The following is a 12,947-nucleotide window of genomic DNA, read 5'->3' as shown; positions in this document are numbered from 1 at the left end:
GGGGACATTTCTTGATTTATAAATAGCAGTTGGATTCTGAGAGGACCTATGACTCACCCTAAGGGGATTGTTAGTGTTAGATTACTTGGGATTTTAATGACATTGTATTTCCACTGTGGCCGCAAAAAAGTGATGGCTGCTAGTGCCCAACACCAGAGGCCTGTGTTCTCCTGTTTGCAGATCAGCCGGCTTGAGGGACAGGTGCTGAGGTATAAAACTGCTGCTGAGAATGCCGAGAAAGTGGAGGACGAGCTGAAGGCAGAGAAGAGGAAGCTACAGCGAGAGGTACTTGTTCCTACGTGCTGCCTGGACAGCATTCCGAGAAACAGTCCTGTGGAAACTAGGACTTTTGTTGCTCAAGGAACTTAGTCCGGGCCCCGTCTGCGCAAACAGCCCTGGAGTCGCTCGTTTGTGCTGGTCTCCAGCCTGCGCAGTGACTGCTGTTTGCTTTTATGTTTTGTTAGATGATAAAAAGGGGGCAATTTTTATTTTTGTTTGAGATCAGGTCTATTTCTCCCGCTTCTGTCTGACCAGGGCACAGCATCACTGCTGTACACCAGTGGCCGGCCAGGCCGTCACAACGAGCAGTATGCCCACGTCCCAGAAAGCTGAAAGTAAAGTAGCACTTGGCTTTGTTTCTGACCTGAGCGGTGACCACGTTCTGTCTGTCTCCAGTTACGGACAGCACTGGACAAGATCGAGGAGATGGAGATGACCAACAGCCACCTGGCCAAGCGGCTGGAGAAGATGAAGGCCAATAGGACAGCACTTCTGGCCCAGCAGTAGGGAGGCCGCCCGACCGCCCACCCCGTGCTGCTCCTGGGGCCCCACCCAGAAGGACTGACTTCTGTCCAGGGACAAACCCCTTTCAGTACTGTTTGAGTTTTGTCGTTAATATAGCCACCTTTGTATTTTATAATTTATGAGAGAATGAAATAGGTTTGAATCTTCATGAATGAACACTTTGGATTTTGTCTGTAGTTTAATTCTAGACTAAGAACTGGTCCATGCTGGGGTTTTTTATTCCCGTCATTTTAGAGTCAAGTTTACTCTCCATTTCCCCTCAGCTGCCTCAGTGCCCGGGCCCTCGGAGGCCTTGGCCCGGGGTCGGGGGCGGCGATTCTGGGAGTGCCCACCGAGCTACTTGCCGGAGCCTCAGAAAAAACCCAAGTGCCTTCGCCACAGTGCAATTCAGCCTTCAGTGACCTCCGGCGGCCACAGACGGTGACCCTTGGTATCAGAGCGTTTGTATTTTAGTGAGGAGACAAGCAAGTCCACAGGTGGGGAATATATGTGTCACTAAAATTTATATGTTTGGAGGAAAAGCCTTTTTTTGTAAAATATTTAAATTTATATAAGAAAATGTTAGAAAAAGATATGCTTTATTGCATGGGGCAGGGGAAGTCCAAGGCCTAATACTCTTAAAGGGAGAGTAGGGTCCTTAGTCTTCCACATCAACTGTAATGTATCTTTTAAAGTATTTCATCTGCTGCTGCTTTGTGGAATGAAACCTCAGACAAGCCCAACTGGGGGGGGGGGGCGGGCAGGGCAGGCAAGTGGGACATCTGCCTGAAGATTCTATTAAACACACCCTTTTGCTGACCACAATTGGCTACTGACACATTCGTTCTGTTAGAGGAGCCTTTGAAACAAATCATGGCAACCATGCCTCACTTGCCCCCCTTCTGTTCTCTGCTTCCTAAGGAAAACTCCGGAATAACAGACCTTTTTCTTTGGAGACTTTAGTTTCATCTTTAAAGGTACACAGTTCAAGAGGTTTCTATCATCAAGTGTAGTCATTTTGTAGGATTTGTGATTCTCTTGCTTTCAGAATCAAGGTGGTTTTATGGAAATAATTATTGTATCCAGTGTGGGTAAAGTCCAATAAATCAAGGCCACATGAGAATAAAATTAGACCTGAAACTAGATAATAAAGGTAACTCAAATGTAAATAAATTATTCTGTTGTTTAGAGTAATTAGCCCTTTGATTTTAGCATATTGATAGCAATCTCTTGAATTAACATGATTTGCTGTTGGGTGGGGGGCGACATGTTCTGAAATTCAGGTTTATCCTAGAATTCTCTAGCTGAAACCAACAGTGTGGTCCTGCCGCACGGCCTCAGAAACCCCTCTTCCTCTGCACCTGTGGTCATCAGCCTGTGTCCCTCCCTCAGAGGATCTCTCTCCTCTGAGATCCCTGGTCTACTCTTCGAAAGTTGTAAGTGTTGGACCCTGATTCTTGCCCGTTTGTGGCACAAGAAACGTCTCGGTCTATTGTCCCCGTCTTCTCCACAGGGAGTGGGTCCGCTGCTCCGTGAGGTAGTTTTCTGTTCTTCCTAACAACTTTCTTCATTCAGTCTTGGAATCTGGGTTTCACCTTAAAAATACAGGCATTCTTCCTTCCTGGGCTGACTGCATTATTTCTGTGAATGCAGGTTAATATTAAAGTAGCTTGTTTTAATGGCACTTATAGTTTTAAGTTCGTATTTTTCCATCATCCTTCCAACAAGAATACCTAGAACTTTCATTATCTTAAGCTGGTAGCAGTCACAGCCATACACAGCGGACTACCCTACAGCCTGACACAGTTACCGACTGGGTAAGGACGATAGTCTTCTCTCAAGTCTTTTTAAAATTCAGAGTAAGTTTTTCTTTGGTTATTGAAAGTGCTGCTAGGTTGTCAACTCAGCTTTCTCCGTAGGCAGTGTCACTGGATCCACCTTTGTGTTCAGGATCTCTTTTAAAAGGCACCTAAACCAGCATCGTAGTCAGAATACAGAAAGAATCATGATCTATGAAGTCTTCAAGGCCTTATTAGAATTCTTATCAGATGCCCAGGGGGCTTTCAAATTACTTTTGGGGTTCTTTAACACTGAGGTATATACTAGGTGAAAATCAATCTAGAAAAACTGTCCAGTGTAACAAAATTAAATAAGTCATGTGAAGACACATCTGACAATTTATTTATACTCAATCCACCACTGTAGCCAATGAAGTACTAGCTAGAAGGCAAATGTGAGTCTTCAGCCTTAAGACCTACCACATCAGAATACGAAGGGAGAAGAGCACACTCGGAGTCCGTAAATGACCCTTTTAACATCTCTCAAAGACTTTGTACAGATCGGGCAGGTTGGCAAGCTGCAGGACAGTTCCATCTTCTGTGAAATGTTTAGGAGGCAGGAGGTGTGAGCGGAAGGCTTTGTAGACGATGTGCTCCACAGTCCACTTCCAGGGGTGTGGAGTGGGGCTGGGCCCTCCACTCTGGAAAAGACAGGTTAGGTGTCATAAGCCTCGCCATTTGCTGCCAGCACACACTGCCTTCCTAGCTGACGTGCGTGCACGGGGCGGGGAAAGTCTTGGTAGCTTATAATGGGCTGTGTTACCCAACGCTTGTGAAGCATCTAGGCCGGCCTGAGAGATCCTATAGGCCTGAACACGAAAGACAGATGGAGGAAGTGAAGAAGCCATGGCTCTCGTGAGACCTTCTCCCCGGACCCCGCTTCCATCCAGGGAGAATGTGTTACCGGGACAGGATCTAACAGAATGTCTGATCCTGACTGTGATGTTTGGAGAGCAATAGTAGGAAGTAAATTTTTAATTCTTCGCTACATTTGGGGTCTAAATGTAGCCCCAGTGTTTTCCTAAAAGCACCACAGGTAAGAAGTGAAGAAAAAAATAACTATTTCATGTATAAGAAAATGTTCTTTCTTACCCATCCTTTCCTTGAAGTAGATTTTCCCAGTCAAATGAGATACTCTGAGCACAGCTGGGTAAGTGTGCCACCTCACCACCTTCACTGGAATGAGATGTGCCCTGGGAGCTTTGGCCAACAGGACCCAGGACTGAATCTCTGCCCCAATGCCTACAGGCTCTGGGAGCCCTTGGGAATCATGCCAGCTGTCCCTCAGTGTCCCCCACTATGAAATCGGAGCGCACCACTTCTCCTCAGAAGATGACTGCAGTAATCACCAAGGGTGGTGCCACCTCTTCACTCCTGACTATTCAGTCCCCACTGCCCCCCGCACCCAACGCCTCCCAGATAATTTGAAAAGCATCGTCATCTGATTGGGAAGAGTGGCACAGAAAGATTAAGAACCCAGGCTTTTTTTATGTCAGCCTGACCTTCTGTAAGAAGAGCTGGGGGTTGGCCTGGCAAGGCAGTGGTCAGATGCAGGGAGAGGCCAAAGCTCTGAAAGAGCCTGGGGAGCCTGGACCAGAGTCTGAGGACTGGCTACACTTAGGGACTTACAATGGGAGACGGACGCATCCGCCCTGGACAATCTAACTTAACCTCCCACCTCTCACTGTGATGGCTTGTGACTTTACATCAGACAGATCATTCTGGAAGTGCCTTCGAGAGCAGCAGCAGAAAATAAAATTCACGATTAAAAACTGACAGTTGTGTCCTTGTGTGCAGTGAACTCTAGGAATTTCGAGGTGGGTAGGTTTCATCTAAAGGTTGTGTGAGGGCCCGTCCCAGTCCCAGTCCCAGTGCCCCACGTCACCGCGGTACCTGCTGGCCTGAGAGGGTCGACTCCTCGGTTACATACTGCTTCCGGACGGAGTAAAACATGGCGCATTCCTTACTGAGGCTTTCAAAACACTCCTTTTCTTCGTCCCAGTTCACCTGGTCCAAAGAGAATTCAATACCTCAATACAGGTATGTGTTTTAAAGACCCATCATTGCTAAATGGAGATCACAGGGGACTTTAAACGACTTTTGAGGCATTAAGGCTATAAATGGGAACTGCTGAATACTGCTGGGGATAGCTGGGGGTGAGACGGGGCCTTACCTGTTCTACCCTGTTCACTGTCATCCCTCCAAACACAGGTGGGGCCTGTGCTCTCCCCCCCAGCACACACTCATGGGCCCACATACTTAACATTGCTTGATCACTTGCCTCAGTGGCTAGTCGAAGAATGAAGATGGGCAGACCCTCCAAAGGGGGCACGTAGTTGTCGATCAGAAGGGGTAATCCAATCAGGTTCCCTTCCTGCTTGTGGAAAAGGTCAGGACGGGGACAAGAAATAATGCGATTACAGTTTAGTTTAAACAAATTCATTTCCCCAGAGCTTCCTCCACATCTTGTCCTCAACATCTGTCGTTCTGGTGACCAGGTACTTGGCTGGGCATTGGGGCAGGAGAGCTAAGCACTTAATGAGCCTTTTGTCCTGACATGTAGCAGAACCACCTTTTCTTTGGGTCTACCAAAGAACATATCAAGGAGGCAGGCCCCAAAAGTCAAGGGGTAAGAAGCAGAAGACAGCAAGAGGCTCATTCACTGGCTGCAGGGCCCTTCCCCCTGGGAACAGGAATGGGCGTGAGTGGATGATAAAACTGTTGTGTAACCTAGAAACCCAAATGCCAAGTCTCATCCTGACTTTGGACTGACTGACAGACCTTGACTCTTCTCTGAAGACTACAACAGAGATGTAAAAATGGCCATCACACACCTCGTCGATTTCCAAAGAGAAGTAGTCTGCGAGCATCTCAGTCTTCTTTTTCAGAAACTCGACAATGTATTCGGCAAGGCCTTCCTTGGGACCGTCTTCCTCTGTCCAGCCACTCTCGGGACTGTCTAAAGCGAGCATGGCGAGGTCGAAGAGTGGTGCTGGCTCCTGGGAAAGAGCAGCGACATGAAGGAGCAAGTGTTAGCACATCCAAAGGAAGCCCGAGCTCCCACAAAACCATGGCCACACCAGGAGGGGAGAACCCACAGACCGAACACGCGCTGCCAAAGGAAACAACTAAAAATTCACAACGAAACCACCTCCTCCTCTATACCTCCCGGCATTTCAACAGGGACGTAACAGACAAGGAGCTGAACAGGTGGGAGGGTGAGGCAGGGAGGCAGCACTTCCCTTCTGTGTAGCTTTAAGGACACCATTTGCTGTCATATTTAGAAAGTCACTAGGCAGACAGTTTCTTTTTGCCACCGTCCCCATAACTGAAGCAAGGGGGAGGGTGAATGAGTTCTACCAAGTGACATTTCAAGTAATCTGATTAGGAAGAAGACTGAAATCTACTCTTAAAAATAAGATGCCTTAATTTTCCTCAATTTCTCCCTTTCTGATGTTGTTTCTGTGCTCATACATTTTCCCTTTTACGTGTTAAAAGCCCACGGAACACTGTTCTTGTTTTTACACAATAGAGGGCTGAATCAAAAGGACCTACCAATCCTAAATGTTTACACCTTCAATACCAGAGCTTTAAAATACAAAGGATAAAACTAACAGAACTACAAAGAGGAACAAATTCACAACTACAGTTGAAGCTTTCATACCCCTTTCTCAATAATTGGCAAAACAAGTAGACAGAAAGCCAGGATACAGAAGATTTGAGAATCACTATCAATTCGACGTACTTGCCATTTATAGAGCATGAGACTCAACAAGACCGAAATACAAGTATCTTTCAAGTGCACATGGAATGTTTACCAGCATAGACCATAGTTTGGGCCATAAAACATCTCAATAGACAAACATCAGGACAAATACCAATGAAATAAAAATCGGAAAAATAGAGAAAAAATCAATGAAACCAAAAGTCAGTTCTTTGAGATCAATAAAATTGACAAACCTCTAACTAGACTGATCAAGTTAAAAAGAGAAGACATAAATGATCAATATTAGGAATGAGAAAGGTTATATCACTACACATTTCTAGCCATCAAAAGAATAAAACATATGAACAACCTCATGTCAATAAATTAAGAACCTTAAATGGACAAGTTCCTTAAGAAGTACCAAGGCTCAAGAAGAAAAAGTTAACCTGGATAGCTTTACATAGATGAAAAAACCTGAATTTTTAGTCAGAAACCTTCCTGTGAGGAATCTCTAGACCCAGATGGCTTCACTGGTGAATTCTACCAAACATTTAAGGAACGAACACCAATTCTACACAAACTTGCAGGGGGTGGAAAAGGAGGGGATACTTCCCAAGTCATTCTGTGAGTGCAGATAACCCCGATACCAAAACCAGACAAAGGCAATACAAGAAAACTACAAACAAGTATCATGAACACACATGTAAGAATTATAAAGAAAACTTCAACAAATCAATCCCAGAAATATGTAAAAACAATAATACATCATATGCAAGCAGGGTTCATCCCAGGAATGCAACTCTAGTTTAATGATAATCAGTATAATTCATTATAGTACTCTTAACAAATACAGAAAAAGCATTTGAAAAAAACTCAACATCCATTCCTGAATAAAAACTAAGCAGACAAGGAACAGAAGGGAACTGCCTGAACCTCCTAAGGGGCATCTACAAAAACCCTCCTACAGCACAGAGCACAGTTAACGGTGAGAGACAGATGCTTTCTCCGTAAGACCAGAGAGGGGAAGGATTTCCGTTTTGCACCATGTCTGTTTGCACTGCTCTAGCCAGTGTAGGGGAGGGGGGGGGGGGAGGGAGGGAGGGAGGGGGGGGGAGGGAGGGAGGGAGGGAGGGAGAGAAGGCACCCGGATGGGACAGGAGGAAAAATTCACAGACGCTATGATCATCTACCTAGAAAATCTGATTGGAATCTAAAAACGTTACTGGAATTAATGAATTTAATAACTTTGCAAGATACAAGATCAATATACAAAAACACTTGTATTTTAAATGTAGCGAAAAAAATTGGAATTAAAAAAAATGCCATTTACAATAGTATCAAAAGATGTGAAATAAAGGGATAATCTAGCAAAAGATATTCTCCTCAAATTGACCTACAGATTCAGCAGAATCCCAATACAAATTCCAGAAGGCATTTTTGTAGAGTATGTCACATGTAAAAAGAAGATAAACAACACAGATACACAGTATGATTTTTAACTCTAAAATTAGGCACTAAAGAAGTCTTGGAAGAAATGGACTGAGACTGTTGGTTGGGGTTGCATTTAGGTCATGGGCTTTAAAGAATGTTTTTTCTATGTTTATTTCTAAGTTTCTTTAAGTAGACATTCTAATTTCCATAATAATAATAAACATTTGTTTAAGTTGGCTATCAAATGGCTGTTCTTTGTATAAAACTATTATAATTAAGGATATCTGCATATGAAAATCATATAACAAACTATTCTAAGCACATTTAGAAAAATTTACCACATTACAAATAAGATATTAGGGTAAAGCTATTATTTTCATAAATGACCAGTTGTTGAAATTTCAGGAATGAGAAGCAGGACAAAAACTTACCGATAACCTCAGAACACCAAAATTCGCAAAATCATATATGAGTATCTGGTAGAACAGTTCTTCGCTGAAAATAAAAATAAAGTGACTTTGAGGAAAAGCCGAATCCATGCTTGAGAGCCACGCAGCAGGGACAAAGGGAGAACTAAGCCCTGAAAGGTAGGTGGCCAGGCCACACACGGTTCTGCCCCGCTGGGGGACCTTTTAACAGCTCACCAAGATCTCCTTTTCCTCAAAGAGCCAGGAGTCCAGCACGTGCTACGGCCAGGCCTGTGGCCAGCCGGCCTCTGCACAGGTTCGAGCAGTAAAACCAAGGCTGGCTTTTATCCCCCGTGCTGTCCCCAGCTCCTGCAGCTGTCAAAGGTAGTGAAATTTAAGGGATTTTTGTTTGCTTGCCTTTTTCCCACTTAGAAAGCATCCTATAAACTCCTTTTTTTTTTACAGCTCACCATTGAAAATGATAGGGAATGTACAGGAGGCAGGGGGACACAGGGCAGGGTTGTATCACACCGGTGTATGGTGTAGGCTGGCAACATTCCAAAAGCAGCGCTGACGTATACAATGTATTAAACTATTTACAAAACTATAGAATTGAAATAACTGGTATTTTATAGTTCTTAAAGCAATCTGAACCATGTGGGTCTTGTCTAAGGACTTCATTTTCTCAAAGTAGACAAAGCATCTGTTTATGCCAGTGTTACTGTGGGGAAACTGAGGCACCCAGTGAGTAACGGACTTGTCCCAGGTCAGAGGTAGCCAAGTGGGCAAGGAAGGAGTGGGACCTAGAAAAAGTACTCTGAGGCTGGTCCTCTCTGTGTCTCTTTTCCTTCCCACTGGGAAGCCATTCATAGTTATTCACAGCTGAAATTCTGGGACTGGCTGGATTTGTATCTATGAAATGAAAACCTGAACACAACTGTGATTTGGAGCGTTGGGAATCAGGCACTTAGATATGCTGGAAAAGAAAATACAAGGTGAGTAGACTTTCCAACAAAATTACTAAGAGCCGGGACACTGCACAAGCCTGACAAGCTTCCAACAGCAAAGACAGCGGCCCTGGAGGTTGCTGCACAGGAGGGTGTCCAAGCCCAGGGAATGAGTTCCAAATACCCAGGGAGGTATGTGCACCACCAGGAAGCTCCTGGACTGGGGCAGTTTCTAGGTCAGGGAGATCAAATCTCACGTGCAATTCCCAGCAACGTATAGTGGCTGCCCCACTCACAGGGCCAAGCTGCACTGCGAGGCTACAGCTCACTTAGTGGGAGAGAGTCCCACCGTGGACCAGCGATGTCCTGTAGATGGAAGGTGGTAGCCCCCTCCCATCTGTGCTACTGATTTCAGAACGTAATAATGAAGGTTCCAGATTCAACGGAAGCTCATCTACCAAGGTCCCTGGAAACAATTCACAGAAATGTTGCCGGCTGTGCACTGAGCAAATGGCACTGCTGGGATTGCCGCCCTCTCTGTGTCAACACCTCCTGCCTTGTTTGGTGGCTACAGGAGGCCTTTGCTACATCCCCAAAGCTGGAGGAAAGGAGCCATGTGATCTGCCTTCTCTCGCATCCCCCATCACAGCAGATGCTAGAATTCTCCAGCAGCACCAAGCCCTCAACACCCGGCTCGTGGCAGCCAACATTCATAGAGCACCAAGCACCTATCGAAGACCAGGCTTCTCGTGCCATTTCTTATCCTCACAAAAACCCTGCAAGTTTATCCCCATTTACAGACGAAAAGTCTGAGACGAAGTTTGGGAAAGGAACCTGTCCACGGTCACATCCGTGGTCAGTGGTTGAGCCTGGACTTGAAACCTCAGCTGTCTGACTCCAGAGCCCGGGCCCTTTCCGACCACGCCATGCTGCTGCTTTCCTGGCGTTCTGTGCCCGAGCCTTCCAGCGGCTCTGCCCTGCACGCACTCACTCGTGTACCTCAGTTTGGTGGTGTTGAGAAGGTATAACTTGGTCTGATGCTGTGCCAAGGCCCACTGAGGATTCACGCAGCCCACGAAGGAGTGGTTGTGCAGCATCTCCTGCAGAGCTGGAAAAGACAAGACAGGTAAGTGGTGGCGCCCCACCAGCACCTCCCTGCAGCCCAAAGCACCAGGCCCCAGAACCAGAGACAAATAAGCACCGATGCCCGAACTGAACCTCTTGCTGAAATGAACACAAATGAGGAATGAAACAACTATGTTTTCAAAATGCAACAAGGAATTGCCCAAAGATTCAGGAATAATCAAAGACCACAATCTAACACAAAACAAAATAACTGAAACTAAAGTCAAGAGACTTCAGAAGAGATTAGAAAAAGTTAGCGAGGTAACAAACTAGGTCAATGTAAAGAAATCACCCAGAACGCAGCACAGAGCGACAAAGGTGGGACGCAGAAGCGATGCAAGATACCGAGTCTCAGCTCTACAAGGCCCCACAAACCGCACCCCTGACACACAGGGACACTGCAGGACACTGAAGGAAGACACCAACAGCACTCAGAGACAAAAGGGAGGTCACCCAGAAGGTAGTAAAAGACCCACATCTGAATTTTCAACAGCAACAGCAGAAGCCAAAAAATGAGACAATGACAACTTCAATCCACTAGAAAGAAAGAATTGACAACCTCTAATTTTAAACCCATCACAGAAACTTTTCAAAAGAAGGATAAATGAGATAAAGCAAAACTCAGTTTCCCACCCAAGGCCCTGTGCAAGGATGTGCTTAGGGTAGGCCCTGAAAGGTCAGAGAGAAGGAGTTACACCCAAATAATATTTGCTAAGTCCAAACAAACTGACAATAACAGTGTGTTATGGAACATTAGATATTCACACGAAAACTGAATCTAACACCATATATCAAAGATGAATTCTAGGTGGAATAGAAATTTAAGTATAAGCATTTTAGGAGAGCATATATTTAATTATCTTAGAGTTACAAATAATTTCCTAAATAAGATAAAAAAGCCAATCTGTAAAGAAGCGTTCATAAAACCTTCCTACATTAAATCTAAGAATTTCTGTTCATAAAATAAGTGTTCATAAGTAAAAAATACCAGATGAACACGAAACAGGGGGAAGGTATTTCCATGTACCTGATTACTATCTAGAATTCCTAAAATCAGAAAAGACCAAAATTCCAACAGAAAAATGGGTCAAAAACCGAACAGGCACTTAACAGAGGAGGAACTATACTCACTCAACTTTATCAAAAACCGGGCAGCGTAAATGAAAACCACCATCAAACTCCATTTCCCAAATGCTGGAGGGAAGCTGGAGCACACGCAACTCCTCACACTGTTGGTGGGACTACATTCTTCAGACGCCTTTGGAAAACAAGTGTCCTCTCGTGGCCCAGCAGTAACTGTCCCACGGACACGCCCACTGGCAGAGCTTCACTGCCGGCGCACCCAGCCCTCGACCCTGTCAGGCGTGAGAAAAGGCGTGGGGTGTGAGGGGCAGAGCGGAGGCCCTGTGAGTCATCCAGATGCCCTCCAACAGCAGAACGGAGGGCCAAACGTGCAGCGACGTCAGGGCGGGGAACCTATGTCACCGGCAGAGTGAGTCAGAGCATAACCGGGGGTGAGTGTCAGGAACAGAGGTGTATGTGTATCTACCTCTTAAGAATGCTTACAGTAAAATTTCATTTACAGATAAAACTAGTCTTTGTTAGGGCTGCAAATATGGGGGTAAAGCTCTAATAAAAAAAAGGAAATAATCACAAAACTTAGGGTGGTGTTACCCCAAGGGAGAAGGCCAAAGGATGGGATAGGGAGGGAGGACGTAAGAGCTTCAAAGGTGATGGCAATGTCCTGTTTCTTTAAGCCACGTGTCCATTTGTTTTCTTCCGTGGATCCTCCATAGACTTTATGTATATGTATTTAATATATGTGTGCATGTGCGTGCGCACGTGTGTGTATATTTTTTAATGAAAGATGTAAAAACGCCACCGTAAAGGGGGCTGGGGGAGGAGGGCTGGAGGTAAAAGGGCAGGGGTTTTGGGGACAGCAATAAGCTGGTACACCATGTTGTTACTCTACTTTTTTAAAGTTTGGGTATAATTCTTAGATTTAATGTAGGCCGATTTTGTGAACTGTCCCTTACAGACTGGCTTTTTATCTTCCTTAGGAAATTATTCCTAACTCTAAGACAATTACATATATGCTTTCTATTGTTACATAAGTTCTGCAATACTCCCTGACCCCCCCCATGAAGAGCAGCTTATTTTCTTCCTAAGTGCTCCCCTCCGTTCCCACTGGAAACTCAACGTCTCTGCAGGATGTTCTGCGTGGGCGGAAAATGATTATTTTAAAAGCTGGAGAACATCAAATAATCTTGAATAATGAGGCACTGGAGGAAAGAGAAAGCAGTGTAACCCACTAAATAAGGGTCGGAGATTTTCCACACAGATCTGTCATGGAACGCTCTGACGCACCCACGGCTGCTGAAGTGTGGCCTCGCCGGCGAGAGCAGGCCGGGAGGGGGGGGACCGGGGCTGCTCCCAAGCACAAGGCTTCCAGAGCCACTCGCAGCCAGGCAGGAAAGCAACCAAGACATGCGGGAAGCTACCAGGGCCCCCACACGGCCTCTCGTGGGGACCCGAAGGGCCTCTACTGCGTTCTTCCCCGGAACATGCCGCCAGCACTAGACACCTGCGGGCATTCCCCACCATTCGGCCAGCAGCGGAATGGGACAAAACCCTTCTATGCTTCAAAGCCAAACCACAAGTCGGAGTTCACCACACAGGCCTTGGTCCCAGCACGCTTTCCGAGAGGCAG

At 45.6% G+C, this 12,947-nt stretch overlaps 2 protein-coding genes across 23 annotated transcripts in view; one reads left to right on the top strand and one right to left on the bottom strand.

Annotated features, from left to right (window-relative positions):
* Positions 1-2,467, top strand: part of LRRFIP2 (LRR binding FLII interacting protein 2) — a 98,143-nt gene extending 95,676 nt beyond the window's left edge. For all 20 annotated transcript variants that reach the window (XM_053930235.2, XM_053930233.2, XM_053930234.2 and 17 more), the window contains 2 exons: positions 181-285; positions 676-2,467. In XM_053930235.2, the coding sequence (XP_053786210.1) occupies positions 181-285; positions 676-786 (216 nt within the window). In that variant the 3' untranslated portion in view covers positions 787-2,467. The remainder of the gene's footprint in view (positions 1-180; positions 286-675) is intronic.
* Positions 2,468-2,947: 480 nt separating this feature from the next.
* MLH1 (mutL homolog 1) overlaps positions 2,948-12,947 on the bottom strand; it is a 35,652-nt gene continuing 25,652 nt past the window's right edge. For all 3 annotated transcript variants that reach the window (XM_053930215.2, XM_053930216.2, XM_053930217.2), the window contains 6 exons: positions 10,112-10,220; positions 8,190-8,253; positions 5,456-5,620; positions 4,903-4,995; positions 4,515-4,628; positions 2,948-3,262 (listed from right to left, as the gene is read on the bottom strand). In XM_053930215.2, coding sequence (XP_053786190.1) covers positions 3,095-3,262; positions 4,515-4,628; positions 4,903-4,995; positions 5,456-5,620; positions 8,190-8,253; positions 10,112-10,220 — 713 coding nt within the window. In that variant the 3' untranslated portion in view covers positions 2,948-3,094. The remainder of the gene's footprint in view (positions 3,263-4,514; positions 4,629-4,902; positions 4,996-5,455; positions 5,621-8,189; positions 8,254-10,111; positions 10,221-12,947) is intronic.

Source organism: Desmodus rotundus, chromosome 8 (assembly GCF_022682495.2).
Source record: "Desmodus rotundus isolate HL8 chromosome 8, HLdesRot8A.1, whole genome shotgun sequence".
Lineage (NCBI taxonomy): Eukaryota > Metazoa > Chordata > Mammalia > Chiroptera > Phyllostomidae > Desmodus > Desmodus rotundus.
The sequence above is the reverse complement of the archived record's forward strand: the minus strand, read 5'-3'. Positions and strand labels throughout refer to the sequence as shown.